This window comes from Trichosurus vulpecula, chromosome 4, assembly GCF_011100635.1.
Source record: "Trichosurus vulpecula isolate mTriVul1 chromosome 4, mTriVul1.pri, whole genome shotgun sequence".
Classification (NCBI taxonomy): domain Eukaryota; kingdom Metazoa; phylum Chordata; class Mammalia; order Diprotodontia; family Phalangeridae; genus Trichosurus; species Trichosurus vulpecula.
Genome location: NC_050576.1, coordinates 243,026,028 through 243,043,136, shown reverse-complemented (window position 1 = coordinate 243,043,136; position 17,109 = coordinate 243,026,028). Strand labels below are relative to the sequence as shown.

Below are 17,109 nucleotides of genomic sequence, written 5' to 3'. Positions count from 1 at the left end.
ACAGACACATGCACACACACACATGCATGCGTGCACACACATGGAACTGGAAGAAATCTTAGAAGTCTTTTGAGTCCAACCCCTTAATTTTATAAATGATGGGACTGAGTCACGCAGAGGATAAATGATTTCTCCCAGTGTCAACCAGCTAATAAACGTATGAGGTAGAATTCAAATCCAGATCTTCTTAACTCTACTTCCAGCACACTGTCTGCTGCACTGTGCTGAAAAAGTTAGACTTGGAGCCATTGGTTAGAATGCTTTGTATTTGCCCTTGCCAATATAAAAATCCTTTTACCAGTGGCGTTTAATACCAGTAAGTCTGAGTTAGATGAAAGCCATAAAAGCTCTGGAAAGAGGCCATCGATATCCCTTGCCGACTTTATGGGGAGGAAAAAGAAGTCTCTCTTACTTGACACCTGTGTGATGATGGTGCATGTAAACCTAATTACTTGGTATAGAAAGATCTTGAACGAGAGCCCTCATGGTTTCCTTGGAATACAGTTGGAGAATTTCAGAACTACTAAGGATTTCTTTGCCCCAAAGTGGGAGACAAGTCTCATCAGCTGTGAGGAAGTTTGGTGGACTGTGTCCTGGAGGGAGAAAAGAAGGTAAAGAGTAAGATCAAGAACGAGAGAGAGAGAGAGAGAGAGAGAGAGAAAGAGAGAGAGATAGTTTACTTCCCTTGAAGTCTGGGAATTTATGTTAGGCTTTCATGGACTGAGGGTGTATGTGTATGTGGGGGCTGGGGGGTAGGGGGCAGGGGATAGGGCAAGGAATCAGGCAGGATACCGAACATTGGTTCAGTGGGTTGAGTTAGCAGAAGAATAAATAATGCCTGTAGTGATTTAAGGTCCTGGGAAGTAAATTTACCATATCCTTTTCTTCTTTTTATTTCTCATCACCTAAAATATGAACCCTTTTTAAGGACAGAAGCAAGTTTAGCATAAGGGAAAGATCATTGCCCTTAGAGTCTGAGGTTCTGAATTCAGGCCACAGCTCTACCCTTTACTGTCTATGTGACCTCGGGCAAGACACCTAACTTTTTTTTGAAACTCAGTTTCCTAATCTTCAAATTGGGGATAATCACACACAACTGGGTTATTTGTGATAAGGAATATACGCAATATGAAGATGAGATGATTATTATAATCTAGTGACACCTTAGATTCTGGTGTATTCTTACACTATTAATAAATCATAGATTAATAGAATTTGACAGTTTGGAGGAATAGCTTGTCCTGTCTCCCATTCAGTAAGGAATTCCATCCATTACATTTGGGTAGACTTCTGTGAAATCTCAGCCCAGTACTGTCATGGGAGAGAACTCACTATCTGCCAGGGCTGCCCTCCACTGCCCATTAAGAAAAAAAATCTGTTGTATGTAGAACAGAAACCTGTAGGTTTTTGTTGACTTCTCTCTATTGATTCTTAATGCCTTTTGGGCATACAAACTGTAAACAAGTGTTAGCCCCAGGAATAGCTACTGGTCTGGGGTGCATGAACCCGGCAAAGGGAGGCCTCATTGCTTTTCTAAATTCTCTCTCTCACACAGCAGGGGAGAAGACTTAGCTAAATGAAAAACAGAATCTGACGTCTCTCTGATGTTATGCTTCCTTAAACAATTGTATTTTTAACTTTAAAAGTTTTCCCAACAGTTGTTCTTAACCTCCCCTGCCCACCCCTCCTCCCCTTCAAAAAGCAAATTATTAGTCCCACAGACAATAAAAGGTTATCTTGGATTGAGTGGATGGTTGAATTCCCTTTGGGCCTTTGACTGCTATTCATAAATTATGGGCATTCACGATGCCCTTGATTAAACCGCAGTGTTATTCACTCTGGTCCCATGTGATAGCATGAGCCCAAGTGCGTCTATGGCCTTTGTTTATTACTTTCCATTTACAGGAGGCTCAGCATTCTGAGATGATGACCTATTCCTTTTTAACAGGCCAAAAGCCATGCTACGGGGCAGCTCTTTTTTTCTGACTCACTTTGGGACTCTAGCTTCTGCACATGGGAGTGGGTTAGTGTCAGTTGGGTTCCATGAAGAGAAGCCTAGATTCTGAGAAGAAGGAGATGGTAGGCCCCCTGGTCCAGCCACATCTGGCTTACTCGGAGTTCCCTATACTAATAAAATCACAGGTATGGTAAAAACAAAACACACACATACACGCACACAGATGCTCAGGCCCAGGGATATAACCAAACCGAGATGGCCTTGATCGGGACAGTCCTATTGGTGCAGAATAAGAATAGAAATTAAGTGACTATTAATATGACGGAGATCACTGACTTGGGATGCTGCTCACTTACTTTCTGTGTGATCTTGGGTAACTAACCTTTAACCTCTCTGGGCCTCAGCTTCCTCACCTGTAAGGTGAGAGGGTTGTACCAAATGACATTTGAAGCTCACGATCTTATAATTTCTGGGCTGTGTGTCCTTACCAGGCCCAGGTGTGATTGTAAGAGAGGGTCTGGTAACAGGTATGGAGAGGAGAGTTACTTGGCCTCTGTAGGTGTGTTATTAATGAGACCAGAACAAGGCATCTCATTTCTTCTGAGCTGGCTACAACGACCCCAAACAGCTCCAGTGTCTTACGTAATTTGGGGAGCTCTTTGGCTGGTAGCTGAACATCTGTACTCCCCAGGCTGGGGGAATGGGCCCTGTCTACTTATCTGTTGCCTTAGCACCTGCCTTCCTCTTACAGAAGAGCGTCAGTACCGCTGCGAGGACTGTGACCAGCTCTTCGAATCCAAAGCCGAACTAGTGGACCACCAGAAATTCCCTTGCAGCACCCCTCACTCGGCATTTTCCATGGTGGAAGAGGACTTTCAGCCAAAGCTGGACAGTGAGAGCGACCTCCGGGAGATGCAGGAAATCCAAGAATGTAAAGAGTGTGACCAAGTCTTCCCAGATTTGCAAAGGTTAGAAACGCCATCCTGAGGGAAGAGAAGTACAAGGTGGCTTTGCAATAACAGTTCAGTGTTGCTTGATAAGCGCTGAAGGGTTTGTTGGGTGGGACGTTGGGAACGACCTGTTTACGGGTTGGTGTGCCAGGGAATTTTTGAAGGATTGTATTGTTACCTGAAAAACACAATGCAGAATATTTTTTGTGTGATTGGGAGATATTTTTGGAAATGGGGCTGGGAATAGTGTTTGTACTGCTTTTGATAAAGGTTAAATTAGAAGCTTCTGTTAACTGAATGAATTCAGTCTCCACTGAAGACAGCATTGTGAGAGCAGAAAGCACAGGGTACAGTTTCCCCCTCCTTATTCCCCTCTTTCTCTTCCCCCCCCTCTTCCTCTCCCTTCTTTCTTTTTCCTCTCCCTCTTCTTCCTTAGAGAATTATCTTTTTCAGCCGCCATGTTGAATCCTGTTGAGTTTACAATCCATTAAAATCCTGTTTTTTTTCCCCTGCACACAAATTGTTGCTTAGCCATGTGGCCTTCATCTGGTACCTCTCAAGTTATTTTTTAACCCAATTGTATGATTTTGGTTTTATCTCTATAAAGTTTGGTTTTATTAGATTTGGCCCGTTGTTCAAGCCTGTTGAGATTTTTTTTAACCCTAATTTTTCATCTAGCATGTAAGCCATTCCTTCTGGCTTTATGTTTTCGAATTTGATAGATCCAAGCCCTTGACAGAACATTGAATAGAATGGAGAGAGTGAAAGCTTGAATTCAGGGCAGAGACTGTTTCACTTCTGTCTTTGTATAGAGGCAGCTAGCTGGTGCAGCGGACAGAGCACTGGGCCAGGAGTCAGGAAGGCCAGTCAAGTCTTGCCTCAGGCACTTACTAGCTGTGTGTCTTTGGGCAAGTCATCTAACTTATGGCTGTCTGATTCAGTCTCTTCAACGGTAAAGTGGAGATAGTAATGACACTTCCCAGAATTGTTGTAAGGCTCAAATGAGATAAAATAGGTATATATAAAGGGCTTGGCACAGTGCCTGAGACATAGTAGGTTCTATATAAATGCGTCTGTATCGTCTTCTACTTCTTTAGTATTATTTTTATTATTATATACCCAGTGACTGTGATAGTACCTTAGAACATTATAAACACTGAATAAACCCTTGCTGATTGACCCAGAATAAAGCTATAGCCTTTCAGCATTAGTTCACTAGGAAATTTTCTCTAGTCTGCTATTAATCCTTGAATCCACCTAAGGGTACTATCACCCAACTTCTGTCTCTCTATCTGGTTCACAAGGAGTTCATGATAGTAATTTGTCAAATGCCTTGCTGATAGCCTAGTATACTGTGTTTACAGTATTTTTCATACCTCTACTGGTCTACTAACTCTTAAACAAAAAGTAAAAAATAAATTTGATGAGTACATCATGGTTTTTTTCTTCATGAACCCATACTGGCTTTTGGTGATCACAGCTTCTCTTTCTAAATGCTTTTCAACCATTTCAGTAACAATATGTCTAGATTTTTTTCCCCTCTTAATTAATGTCAAGCACACCAATTAATAGTTTGACAAATCCACCTTTTTTCGCATTTTGAAAATAGAGACATTTGCCAGTCTTTAGTCTTTTGGTCCCTCTCCCATTCTTCCCAGTTTTTCAGAGAGCTTGGATAGCAGACCTGCAGTTACATCCACAATTCCTTCCAGTACCTTGGAATGTACTTTGTCCAGGTGTGGCGACTTAAACTCATTGGCGGAACCCAGCTTCCTTCTTACCATCTCCTTATTTGTCTCGACTTTCGATTCTCTGTTAATTGTTCTGATTTAGCTTTCTTTTATCTTTAAACTCTGATTTCCTTTCTCCCACAATCTAGTCTGGGTCAGACCTTGTCAGCCTTTCCCTTCCTTATCTGTCATGGACTCTGAGATGATGTGGTCACTTCCGCCCAAGGTGGTTTCATATCATTTCTACTTTGCCAGTGAGTTCCTCCTAAGTTCCTCCTAATCCTTTATCTGCTTACCCTCCCTTTGGAAGAATGGTTTATTTGATCATAAGAGCACATCAAGATTTGTTCAGCTGCTCTGATTTTAGAAGAGAGAAAACTCCAGCAGATTTCAGGATAACTCAAGTTCCCCGGGACTCCTACATCTTGTGTGCCAGTTTTGTGGTCTATTTCCAAAACTCATAGTCTGTTTTCCTAATCTGCTGGGTGGAATGTAGTTTGCTGCCACCACAGAATGGTTTCTCTTTCTTCTTCCATTGTTTTTCGCCTGATTTCCCTCTCTTGTGGATTACCTCACTGAAACTTATCTTCTTCATATATATAATGCCAACCCACCACTCCACTTATCTAATCTCTTCATTTTGAATAAGGTATGCATGCCCTTTCATTGTGGTATTCCAGTCATGAGTCACATCCCATCAAATCTTAATACCTGTGAGGTCAAATTTACACCCTTTCATTAAGAAATTTGATAAGAGAAAGGAAGAGAGCATGAAATACCAAAACCATTTTGGTATTAGATTTTTTTTCAAGCTTCAACAAGTATTTTAATAGTTCATTTTAATCCATATATTTTTATAGGAGATAGGTATTCATTATATTCCCTTGAAATAGAAAGATCTATCCTAAGAGTCTGGAATTTGGACTTCAGTATTTTGTTTGTTTGTTCTTCCCCCAGAAACAGATAATCCAAGACAGACGAACAGGCATAAAAATGCCAGAACTTGTATATCACATAATCCCTGTAGAATACATGCATACACATCACATAGCTCCAGTCCCTTGTAGATAGGGACTTCTCTCATTTCTGTATGTGTGCCGCTTTGATTAGCATGGTCCCTAGCTGTCTGTAGGCACTTAAAAAATCATGGTTGATGGGTCACAAGGTGGATGGAGGCCACCTCAAGAGTCCATTTGAATTATTTAGTCCCAAATATGCTTTTTCTTTTCCATTTTTTGGTCATAAATGATCAATTTTGGCTGCATAGATGGCATTTGGATAAGTGGGAAAATACCAGTTTCACTGTTGACCCAAGACCAAGGTGGTGGTGTTGTTTGTCAGATGAAGAAAACAAAAACATTTCTGAGTTCTTTGTTAAGTGGGGAGAAGGGAAAGTAGGGGAAGGCAAAAGAGAGAAGGCTAAAAGAATAAAGAAGAAAATAATTAGGAATAAAGCACGGCTTTGGAGGGAGGAGAGGGATGGTGAGGGGAGTAGAGAAATATAGGTAAGACATAATTCTAGGGAGATGGAGAGCAAAGAGGAAGGAACTGGATGTGAGATGTTTATGGAAAAAATCCTAGGAATTCACTCGCTTCATTAGGATAACTGAACATTCACATAAATATTTATTTACATAAATAACATATAACTGTTTTCTGTCACAAACCAATTCATCAAACATTTTGTAAGGGTCAAAAGAACAAGGCCCTGCACTGGATTGGTGGGGTACAGAGATAAAAATGAAACGTACCCTCAAGAAGCTCACATCCTAGAGTGAGCTAAAAAGGGAATGTTAATAAATTTAGGAGCTTACGTTCTATTGGGCTAAAAACACAGTCTGTAACTAGAATAAAACTGCTGTAGTTCAGTTCAAGATATTGATATGTGAGTTCCTTAGAATTGGTTTCCTTTTTCAAATGTCCCCATATGTTATAGAGACACAAATTGGTTGGGAAGGAAGTTGATCTGCCCTCCTTGGATACAGTGGAAGCTCTTTACAGAATTAGTGAAGGATACGCCTGAGACCCAGCTGATGGCAGCATAGCCTGGGCATCCTGCTCTACCATGTAGAAGGATTGATTATTTTACCTGCACACAGATTAGCAGGTTTGTGAGGACCCTCCCGCTCGTTAGCCCAGTGGGTGTCTGAGAAGGGAAATCTCCCTTATAACACTGCCAGGAGGAAGGCATCCCACCAGTTCTTGAAGATAATAGCTATGAATGATAGAGTCAATCCATTCCATTTCTGAATAAGTTTAATCATGGGGAAGTTTTTCCTTACATGTCTCTGAAAGGTGTCTCATGTCGGCTTTCCCCATTGCACCTAATTGTGCTCACCGGGATCCGGCTGACGCGTCTAGTCCATTTTCCCTAAAGCAGCCTTTCCAGCCCTTGAAGACAGCGAGTATTTCTTCCCTTACATGTACGACAAAGATCATAAATGACAATAATAATGATAATAATACCAGCGATAATGATGAAAATGTTAATGATAAATAGAGCACTTTTAAAGTCTGAAGAGCGCTTACAAGTATTTTATCGTCAGAACAACCCTGGGAGTTAAGCGCTGCTGCCGTGTCCATTTTACAGGTGGGGAAGATGAGGCAGAGGTTGGGTGACTTGCCCGGGGTCACAGAGCTAGGAAGATTCAGCGCTTTATAAACTGTGCCACCTAGCTGGAGCTAAGCTGCATCAGAGGCCATCAGGACTAACTCCCCTCATGTTACAGGTGAAGAAACTGAGGCTTAGAGAACTTAATTGACTTGCCCAAGTCACACAAGTGGTGATGGCTGTTAGTTAACATTTACATAGTGCTTTAAGTTTGCCAGACACTTTACACGGGGTATCTCATTTGGACCTCACAACAACCCCGTGAGGTGGGGGCTATTATTATCTCCTATTTAGAAGCGAATCCTAGGGTTACGTAGTTATTAGTATCTGAGGTTGAATTTGAACCCGGGTCTTCCTGAATCCAGGTCAGTGATCTGTCCACTGTGCTATCTCAACTTCAAGTCTACCTATGCCGAGCAGCCTTGTAATAAGCAGAACCAGGACTTAAATCCAAAGCCAGTGAAATTTCCAAAATTTAGTATTCTTTTAGTACATTGCGTTGTGGTAGGGCACAGCCGTCATGTCTGTTGCCACCGACAGCAAATATCGATACTGTGGTACTTCTGGAGGAAGGACTTTTTGGTGGTTGGTGTCATGGTATCTCTTCCTCATCCATGCTTATTTGTGCTTTCTGGGCCTCCGTGGAAACTGCACGTTGTAGATGGGGTTATGTATCCTAGATATCCAGTGCTCTCAAATTAACATTAATTGGCAAGATTGGAACTCACATAGCTATGAAGAAGAAAAGAATGGGCCAGTTCATCTGCTGACCTTGGAAGACATCACGCTAAATGATTGGCCACAGCCTCTTCTTTGTGTTTCTGATCGACTACACATTGCCTATAAATTATGTTGAGAAAACACCCGTAGTGTTTAAACACAGAGAGGGCCTCCTGCAAGAAGCTCCTGGTCAAGCATCTGTCCTCTTCCTTGGGAATCTGAGATCTCATTCGTGTAAAGATTGTCTGGCATTTTTCTTCATTCTCTTCTCTGTTGTCTCAGTTCTTCTCCGCTCATATTTTTCTTTCTTTCCAGGGTCATTTTGGGAAGTTGTCTTTTCGCTGCCAACTTAATTTCCCATATGGCGATAAGGGTGGAAACAAAAGGCCTTTCTTCACCCAAAGACAGACACACATTAATGACAGAGTGCCTCATTACATGTTCTTAAGTTTCCTCTGTTGGAGTGTTTGTAGTTGAATTAAGTGAGTCTTAGCAGCACGTGCTACTGTCAGAATCTCACACAGGAAGGAGACCCAGAACAAGGAGCTGATTGTCTGCCGTGCCATAGGTTGGCAGATGACCCAGTGGTGGAAGGAACCGAGGATAGTGCTTTACTGTATCAGCCGTGTGGGATGCATTTCTCTGCATTTGTTTCCAGCTTGACTCTTCTGAGCACTGGCCCTTCATGTCCCCATGTTTCCTCCTTATCTTATTTTTTTAAACGAGATCAGTTGAATCAACTGACTGTCGATTTGTAGTGTGTGACTTTTTTCTTTTGCACAGTCTTTTATTCAAACCAATTTTTTTCTTAACAGCCTGGAGAAACACATGTTGTCACATACGGAAGAGAGAGAATACAAGTGTGATCAGTGTCCCAAGGCTTTTAACTGGAAGTCCAACTTAATTCGCCACCAGATGTCACATGATAGCGGAAAGCACTACGAATGTGAGAATTGTGCCAAGGTACCGTGAATTTGTAGGCTATTCGGCCCCTATCTATAATCCTGCTCCATCCATCACTTGCCGTGCTATATAAAAACAGGCTGTGAGTGGAGAAACAATAAATATCTCAGAGAAGCAAGACAGAGCATGGGACGCTAAGAGGCTTTAGTATAGGGAAGAAAAACTCTTAGTGGGGATCCTTTTATTTGTATAAGGGAGGAAGGCAGGTCTTTATGGGGAGCCGCAGGACGAGGTGTCACGCATCCTGGGGAGGCTCCTGACTACTCTGCTGACTTTACAGCGTGGGTCTGTTTTATGGAATTATGGGTCGTGAACATCTGACCTATGGCACATGACTGCATCGTGTACACGTACAGACATACGCATGCACACATGCACACACTCTCTTCCTCTCTATATGCCGCTTCCCCTCAGGGGAATATAAGCTTCTTGAGGGCAAGAACTTTCATTTTGTCTGTGAGTTCCCCAGACCTAGCTTAGCACCCACAATTGGTATATACTGTATATGCATGCATTATATGAATGTATTGTTAGGGGCAGCTAGCTGGTGCCATCGTGCATAGACTCATCTCCCTGAGTTCAAATCTGGCCTCAGACACTTACTGGCTGTGTGACCCTGGGTAAGTCACTTAACCCTGTTTGCCTCAGTTTCCTCATCTGTAAAATGCGCTGGAGAAGGAAATGGCAACCTACTCTACTACTTTTCTTTGCCAAGAAAACCCCAGATGGGGCCATGAAGAGTTGGGCAGGACTCATTGGCTGAAAAACAACAACATTTATTGAGATATATTATTTATATACATAAAATACTCATATATGTCAATATGCATGTATGTATACATATACCTAGACACGTACATATACGTACATGAATTTATATTTCCTGACACATAAATGCTTAATAGATGGTTATTGTTTGACATATAGTACATGCATATATAACTGATAATAACAGCTGGCATTTATATAACATTGTAAAGTTTTAAAAGTATTATTTAACATATTTTATCTGATCCTCACAACAGCCCTATGAGGTGGGTGCTGTTATTGTCTCTTTTACAGTTGGGGAAACTGAGGCAGAGAGAAATTAAGGGACGTGCTCAGCTAGTAAGTGTCTGAGGTGGAATTTGAACTCAGATCTTTGTGACTTCAAGTCTAGTATTCCATCCGTTGTTCTGTCTAGTCTTCCTTCTGAAAAACAGTATGCATTTTTATATGGATATATATAGAAGTATATTATTATATATTACATGCTATAAGTTATATATAAGAGGATATATTATATGTATAGTATACATACATTATCTATAAAATATATATGTATAAAGAGAAATGGGCAATTATAGAATCTATGCACACATTAGACAACAACTATACAATATGTGCATACATTAGACAACAACTATATAATACATGCATATATTATGCAACAGTTATATAATATGTGAATATATTAGCATTTATATACTATATGCATATATTAGACATGTAGTGATTAGAGCATCAAACTTGGAATCGGGAAGACATGAGTTCAAATTCTGCCTGATACCCCTTCTAGCTGGGTGAGTTATTTAACCTCTGCCTCATCTGAAAAATGGGAGCAATGATAGCCCCTATGTCCCAGGGTCATTGTGAGGATCAAGTGAGGTACCACACGCAAAGCATTTTGTTAATCATAAAGTGATGTATAAATGCTGTGATTGGTATAATATGCAACTTTTAGAATGTGCGGAAGTTACCACGTTCTGTGACACTGGACGTGACTCTTAAGGCCATTTTCCGTGCGGGTTCCTGCATGATTGGATTGGATTTGGCCACTGGCCTGGGAGGCCAATCCAATAAGGATAAAGGACGGTCCTGTGCTCAGGGTTAAGGATGCAGAGACAGAAATGAAAACTGCCCCCGTGCCTTTTACGGGGGGATGAGGGCAAAGGTGGGGAGCGGGATGGAGCATCTGAACAGAGAAATGTAATAGGATAATGTGTGGTGGGAGTGCTTTCATAAGGGCAGCAGGAGGAGATTCCATGGGTCTGGTTCTTGAGGAAGGCTTGGGATTCTTAGGCCGGGGATGGTGAAGGGAGGGTGTTGCAGAGAGGTGGCAGATGGAATCCTGAGCATGCCAGTTTGGCTCAGACATAGAGCATTTACAAGGGAAGAATGTTCCCCCAAATTGCAAGGAGGGTTCTGTACCAAGAAACCCATCAGATCTCCATTTTATTGAAAGCAAAATGCAAAACAGTCCTTGAATTACGGAAATGTCCAGTGGCTCATAGGCACTTATGGAACTATCTGGAGCAGAGGAAGTCAGAGATACCAGCAGTTGTTACCTTTCCATCTTTGCCCTCATGAATTAAAAAAAAAAATCCAAGATTTGACAGGATGTGTCTCTAGAGATGTGTGGGACCCTGGAGGGGCTCAGGGAGACCAGGGGATATTTGTATTCCCTTTCCCAAAGGGATGTGAGAACATTTTGAGTCCATTTAAGTTTTGCCTCTGGCATCATCTTGAGAGAGACTGTGACCTCCCGTGGAGAGAGAGGACTCTCCTTTAGTTCTGAAGACGAGCTGCCGGTGTACCCAAGGAAACAATGTAGTTCTCAGGCGATACTTGGATCATAGACACAGGAAGTGAGAAGGGGACTGAGAGGTCCTTCCAGTCTAAGGCTTCTTAGTCTGAGGTCTTAGTTTTTTAATTATTTCGATAATTGCATTTTGTAGAATTGGTTTCCTTTGCAATCCTGTGTATTTCATTTTATGCATTTTAAAAACAGGATTGTGAGAAGGAGGTCTGTCCATTTCACCAGATTTCCCGAGGGATCTATGACATGGCAAAACTTTTAAAAAAATGTCTTTTCTAGTCCATCCTCATTATAGAAGTGACCAACCTGAGTCCTGAAGAGTTTAAGCAACATGTTCAAAGTCACACAGGCAGAACCAGGTTCAGACCAGTTTTCTTTATGCCCACAAGGTCACTGCTGCTAATCACAGCTCTCTGAGAGAGCCCCTTTTTAGATGGGTTTGGGTCCATTTGGTTAAAGTCCTGTCTCCCTCCTGTGTTATGTGGCAGTGCTGATGTGGTGTGGACCTGGGGGAAAGTGGATGCTGGTGTTCATCCCTAGAACCTCCGAGGGAGATGGTGGTTGGCTCACGCAATCCTACTTTCTTTCAGGTCTTGGTGGGGGTAGGGTGGAATGGGGGGAGGGGAAGACACCAACAAAGTCAGCCGGAATACCCTCTATTGTGTTGTTTCTGGTGCCCTTGGCTCTGTATTTGACTTAAATTTCTTGATTAATCAGTACTCATTTCCTAGCAGGTTTTCACGGACCCTAGCAACCTTCAGAGGCACATTCGCTCCCAGCATGTCGGAGCCCGGGCCCATGCATGCCCGGAGTGTGGTAAAACGTTTGCCACGTCGTCTGGCCTCAAACAACACAAGCACATCCACAGCAGTGTGAAGCCCTTCATCTGTAAGTCCTTCACTCCCCTCGCCCACCCCTCTCAATGGGTCTGTCTCTTCTTACAAGGTCATTGTGACAGGGTAGAATGAGGCTGAAGGAGGGGTGCTTACTGTAACTGCCTAAGCGTGTGTGTGTGTGTGTGTGTGTGTGTGTGTGTGTGTGTGTAACAGTCCTTTCCTCACTCAGATTTGTTTGCTGTGTTCCCTTGAAACACCCTGGGGACCCTTCTTTCCTATGAAGTCAGTAGCATGAGGGAGTGTGTAGACAACCGGGGGTAGAATAGAAGTGTTTCTGTAATAAAGAAGGCAGGCCTCAGAGGGATTCGGATCCGAGCCAGCCAGCCAAATGGAGCTCAGATTATAAATCTTTCTCATTTTGGAAAACAATAAATAGAAAAGATCTCGAGAACTGAGATGAGAAGATGTGGCTAACAGCCATCTATCTTATTTTCCTTTTAAAAGAATTCTTTAAACCTAACAATCTATCCACCTCTACACATTTAAAAATTTAGAGTCAGATTCTGGGGTTTCCTCAAACATATGCAAATGTTCAGATGTTCATTGTGATGGAGAGATTGTACCACTTATCCCCCCAAGCAGAAAAAAAGGCTGCTTTAGCGGGGAATGATCCCAGGAAGCTACATATCATTCTCACGTAGCATCCTTGAAATCTCTGGTTCTGATCACCTTCTTTTGGTTTCAAGGTCACAGGATCAGAGACTTAGAGCCTGAAAGGACTATAACAACTACCTTATTCAACCCTCTCATTTTACAGAGGAGGACCAGGGAGTTGTGACTTGCTCAGGGCCATATGGGGCAGTAAGCTTCGGAGGCAGCATTTGGACCTGGGTCTGTTCTCTCCTTCCCAGGTACCTTTTGAGATGTGCTTCAACGAAGGTTGAAACTGTTCCCTTCCATCGGTTTATTTCTTTTAACTAGTGTTCGTCAAAGCATTTATCAAGGGCTTACTCTGTGCTACCCGGAAAATGGGAGTTTGTTTGATACAATGGGCTTTGGGGATGAAAAGCCAAAACACAAGAGTCTCTGCCCTCTGAGGACTTCCATTCTGTTGGGGGAAATGGCATGTTAATCTCTGCCTACCCCCAAAGTGCTTAGTCAGCATCCCGGTGTTGAAATGCTGTCCGTCAATTAACAAGCGTTTATTAAGTGTCCACTACCCGCACCATGGTAAGAAACTCAGTTGTTTCCTGGTCGTCTGAGCTGCAGCAGCTCTGCCCAAATGTGTGGCTGCAAGGTAAGTCCTAGTTGTGTGCTGACTGGGGATGGTCAGACTGACCCAAATGCACCCGGATGCCTTTGAAATATATTTATTACATGGAATCACTCTTTAGATGACTGACTTTGGCAAGGAGATCAATTCTGTCAAGGCCTCAGTTTTTGGTCTTTGTATCATACGGCAATTTGTAACAGAGGCTTTCCACTCAATTTAACGAGTGTGTGTTGGATGACTACTATGTGCCGTGCAGTGTGTCAAGGGCTAGAGATAAAAAGACAAAAGCATTCTATTGCAAAGGAAACAGTGAAGAGAGTGTTGAAAAAAAAGGGCAAAAAAAGGTTCCAAGGGCTTGCTTCCATAGGGCCATAGATAGATGGAGGGACCTCAGAGTTCATCTGGTTCAAACTCCATGTTTGAAAAATAAAGAGACTTAAGGCTCAGTGAGTTTCAGTGACTTGTCCAAGGTTAGGAGGAGGATTAGAATCCAGTTCTTCCCACTCTAGAGACAGTATTATTTTTGTTTTTGTTGTATCACACACTCTCCTTTTGTCACTGAGGATGCCCTTATTTCTATTTCTAAGAGGTTAGAGACATTTCCTTTCTCTGTCTTAATTGTCCAACCATCTTGTTTGGTTCTAAATTACTCTGGCTTTCTGAGGAACAGACCCGGGTTCAGATTCTGCCTCTGATGCATATTACCCCTTGGGAGACCTTCAAAAGGCGGGAGGAGATTGTGCCGTGGGAGTTTGAGAATCCGTGTCTCTAAGAAGAGATTCTTGACTTTAGGTTGTAATGCCCTAAGAATGCACATGGATATTGGCATAGGTCATGTATTTCTGTTTCACTTTTTGGTCAAAGAAAAGATGTAACCCAACACAGTGGGTTCCTTAACGATCAGTGGCAAAGAAAAGCCAGAACATGGTGACTCCGTTTACTAAGATTCCCAGAGTTCTGCTTCCGACTGTATTGGGATCAGGTTTTCCACTTGAGAGCGGGGAGTCTTTTTCTAATAAAGTCAAATAAACTGTTTCCCATTAATGCATTCTCAGTAATCACCAGGAAATTTACCCGACAACTGCAGTCCCCAAGTACAAAGTATGACAGGGCCCCAAGAATAATTACAAATAATAGCCGTGTAATTTCAGAACAAAAGAATTGAAAAATCAGGAGTTGGGGCTGGGGGGTTTTGGAGAGTGGAGGAGGGTCACCTCAAGTTGATATCTGCTTCTTGACAAACGGCCACACACCACGATCGAGCCCACTGGTCTGTTTATGGCAACTGTCTCTTATTACCATGTGCCGCCCAAGCTTGAGTGAAAACTCACCAACACGAAGGTAATTACTTGCTGACTACCCCAAATGCTCCAGCTTCCCCAAATAGAAACCACATGCCATAATAGGCGGGATCTATTCAAAATAGGCCTTAATTTGTTTAATAAGTAGAAAATATGCAACTTTAGCTGCAAGCTAATTCCTTATTCCCCCCCAAGATTATAGAAGAGCAGACCCTTTGGCATCAGTTTGGCTGATGGTACTTGGAGGCATGGTGGTTTGTGGTAGGCGAGGTCTCCCAAGTGATGAAAATCTCCAAAGGGAGAAGTATCATGCATTCTTGAGGTCCTGGGACGAAAGAGACAGATGTAGTTCATCCGTGCAGTGATAAGGTGCAAATAAGGATGTCAGATGCACCTGATATAACCCAAATATGTGGGAGCTATTACCCTTCCTAAGCCCCTCCAGCTATGTAGTGTTAAGGAAAAACATTGCTGGGAAGGGAAGCCACATTGAAAACAAGAGTTCATTTGGTAAAATGGCAAACTTTTAAAAACTTCCTAACTGGGAGGTCTGCCCACTGGTAGGCTTCTCCTTAAAAGGATGCCTGAGGGGACCAGGTGTGTGGCTCTTTAAATGGATTTTCACAGTCCCAAAGGCAGGCTCTTTCTAGTCCCACGGCCAGCCCTATAGCTCTGCAGGGATGATTATGATAATACTAACTCAATTTATATATTATTCTATAAGGTTTACAAAGTACTTTCCTCACGGCAACAGTGTGAGGCAGTACAGATGTTTTACAGATGAGGAGACTCGGAAGAGTGAGAAGCAAACTTGACATGGTCCTACAGTGAGGAAATGTGTCAGAGCAAGGGCATGGGGTTGTAGACTGCAGTGGGAAATCTCATTCAGCCCCTCATTTTAGACATGCAGAGACCAAGCCTGGGAGAAAGGATGTGATTTACGGAAGGACACATAGATAATAAGTGGCCAGAGCTTCAGACACCAAATCCAGGAATCTTTTGTAGCTTGTCTTATTCTACATTAAATAAATTCTTGAATTTTTAGAATGATGACTTCATCAGTGAGGGGAATCCCTGCTGTGGAAACTCCCTTCACCAAGGAAAATCAGCAACTCCTCTGTAATTTATGTTGAAAGTCACTTGGGGGCATTGAAGGTTAGGTTTCTTCCCCAGAGTCACACAGCTGATATGGGTCAGAGGAAGACTCGAACCCAGATCTTTAACTGGACACTACAACATGCTGTGGCTCTAATGCTGATGTTAAATAGGGTATTTAACAAATTTCAGCCATCTCGTTTGTAAGGTTGTCACCGTGTGAACCAAATCTTGTTAAGTAATTTAAATATTTAAATCAGAATCTTGGTAATGTTTGCTGACAGAATAATTTGGGATGATTTACTGATGGAATTCATTCTTACAGAATTTTAGGATATTAATATTAGCAAACACAACAGCACTGATGATCACAACTAGCCTTTATATAGGGATTTCAGTTTGCAAAATGCTTTGCCTGTGTTATCCCATCTGATCTTAATGCCTCTGTGAAGATTTAGAGTGGGAAAAATTCCCAGAGATCCCTGAGTCCATCCTGCTCACTTTACAGATAAGAAAACCAGGACTCAGAGAGGTTTGATGAATTATGCAGCTATCTGAATTTGAACCTGTATCTCTGTTCGCTACATGAAGCTGTCTCTTTAAATGCTTTCACTTTTGAGCACACCCATGAGGCACCTGAATGATCTGATTATATTTTTTCAGTCTAATAATACATTTATTTATACTTGGTAAGACATGTAGACATTTAGTAGACAGTTATTTTATGATTCTCACTTGGAGTGTGTATAGGCCTTTGATTTCAGTCAGAGGGTGAGTTTTATTTGAGAGAAGATTATTTTTTTAATAAATTATTTTTATAAAAATTGCCCTGATGCTTGAGTTTTTAAAATGACTTTGGTTCAATAGGTCATCAGTCAAATATAGCTACCCCCAAAGGATTAAAGTATGAATTCGGACCATATTGGTTTTTTTTCCTTTCTAAGTGAATTTGCTCTAGCAATTACTGACAAATTAGGTTTTTCTATGGCTAACTAGCTGAGGAAGTGTAAAAGTAGAAATTGAGCCCTTAGGATCTGATCCTAACAAGTACCCACTGGCATCTTGCTGAAGCTAGTGGTGTTCTGACTCTCCAGG

The 17,109-nt window shown here is 42.0% G+C and overlaps 1 protein-coding gene across 5 annotated transcripts in view; it reads left to right on the top strand.

The window, feature by feature from the left end:
- The window catches only part of MECOM (MDS1 and EVI1 complex locus), a 76,558-nt gene that overhangs the window by 23,752 nt on the left and 35,697 nt on the right, over positions 1–17,109 (top strand). For 3 of the 5 annotated variants that reach the window (XM_036757809.1, XM_036757807.1, XM_036757808.1), the window contains 3 exons: positions 2,709–2,925; positions 8,784–8,931; positions 12,241–12,397. In XM_036757809.1, the coding sequence (XP_036613704.1) occupies positions 2,709–2,925; positions 8,784–8,931; positions 12,241–12,397 (522 nt within the window). The remainder of the gene's footprint in view (positions 1–2,708; positions 2,926–8,783; positions 8,932–12,240; positions 12,398–17,109) is intronic. The other 2 variants (XM_036757811.1, XM_036757810.1) reach the window with 1 other exon arrangement.